This window comes from Plasmodium gaboni (genome assembly GCF_001602025.1).
Source record: "Plasmodium gaboni strain SY75 chromosome Unknown, whole genome shotgun sequence".
Taxonomy (NCBI): domain Eukaryota; phylum Apicomplexa; class Aconoidasida; order Haemosporida; family Plasmodiidae; genus Plasmodium; species Plasmodium gaboni.
Genome location: NW_017385460.1, coordinates 1 through 691, shown reverse-complemented (window position 1 = coordinate 691; position 691 = coordinate 1). Strand labels below are relative to the sequence as shown.

General features: G+C 19.4%; 1 protein-coding gene across 1 annotated transcript; it reads right to left on the bottom strand.

Moving 5' to 3' along the window:
- Positions 1–305: 305 nt before the first annotated feature.
- PGSY75_0032600 (exported protein (PHISTa)) lies at positions 306–691 on the bottom strand (the record flags this gene model as incomplete). Its single annotated transcript, XM_018783462.1, has 1 exon — positions 306–691. A coding segment is annotated over one exon (386 nt), but the record flags the coding sequence as incomplete, so codon positions are not given.

Below are 691 nucleotides of genomic sequence, written 5' to 3'. Positions count from 1 at the left end.
TATGTATATGTGAACACAGACACTTCTAATTCTATTATATTTAAGAAAATTATATTTATATGATTAATATAATAACACCTTCTTAAAAATATATTATATATATTTAATAAATTTTATTGGAGCAAACATGTCCTAATGTAATAACATATTTCTATATATATTTTTTTATATTCTGATAAAAAAAAAAAATTTAATTCTACCTATATATAATAAATAATTATTTTGATAATTTAATAGGTTTTAAATGCATTTGTAATTTATGTATTATATAGATAAAAATATATATCTTTTAATTTTTATAAAAATCATTTTTTCTCATTCAAGTTTTCTACAATTGTTCGAAGGAGTTCTTCGTGGTATTCTTCTTGTAGTATTTTTTTTAATATTTCAAAATATTCTAAGAATGAATAAATAAATTTTAATATATCATCAAGGGTATGTTTATCATTAATTAAACTAAAAAACGTATTAGTGTATTCTACTTCTTCAATTGCTACTTCTTTAAAAAATCTCGAAATATATTCATTCCAAATTTCATCATATACAAACAATTGATTACCATATTTATCATGGCTTATGTGAATATTATTATCTAAATATTTTTGTACTGATGTCTTTGACTCTTTTAATAGATTATCCAAACCTTCTTTTGCAATATCAACTGTGTGAGACCATATATTTCTAAGATCTT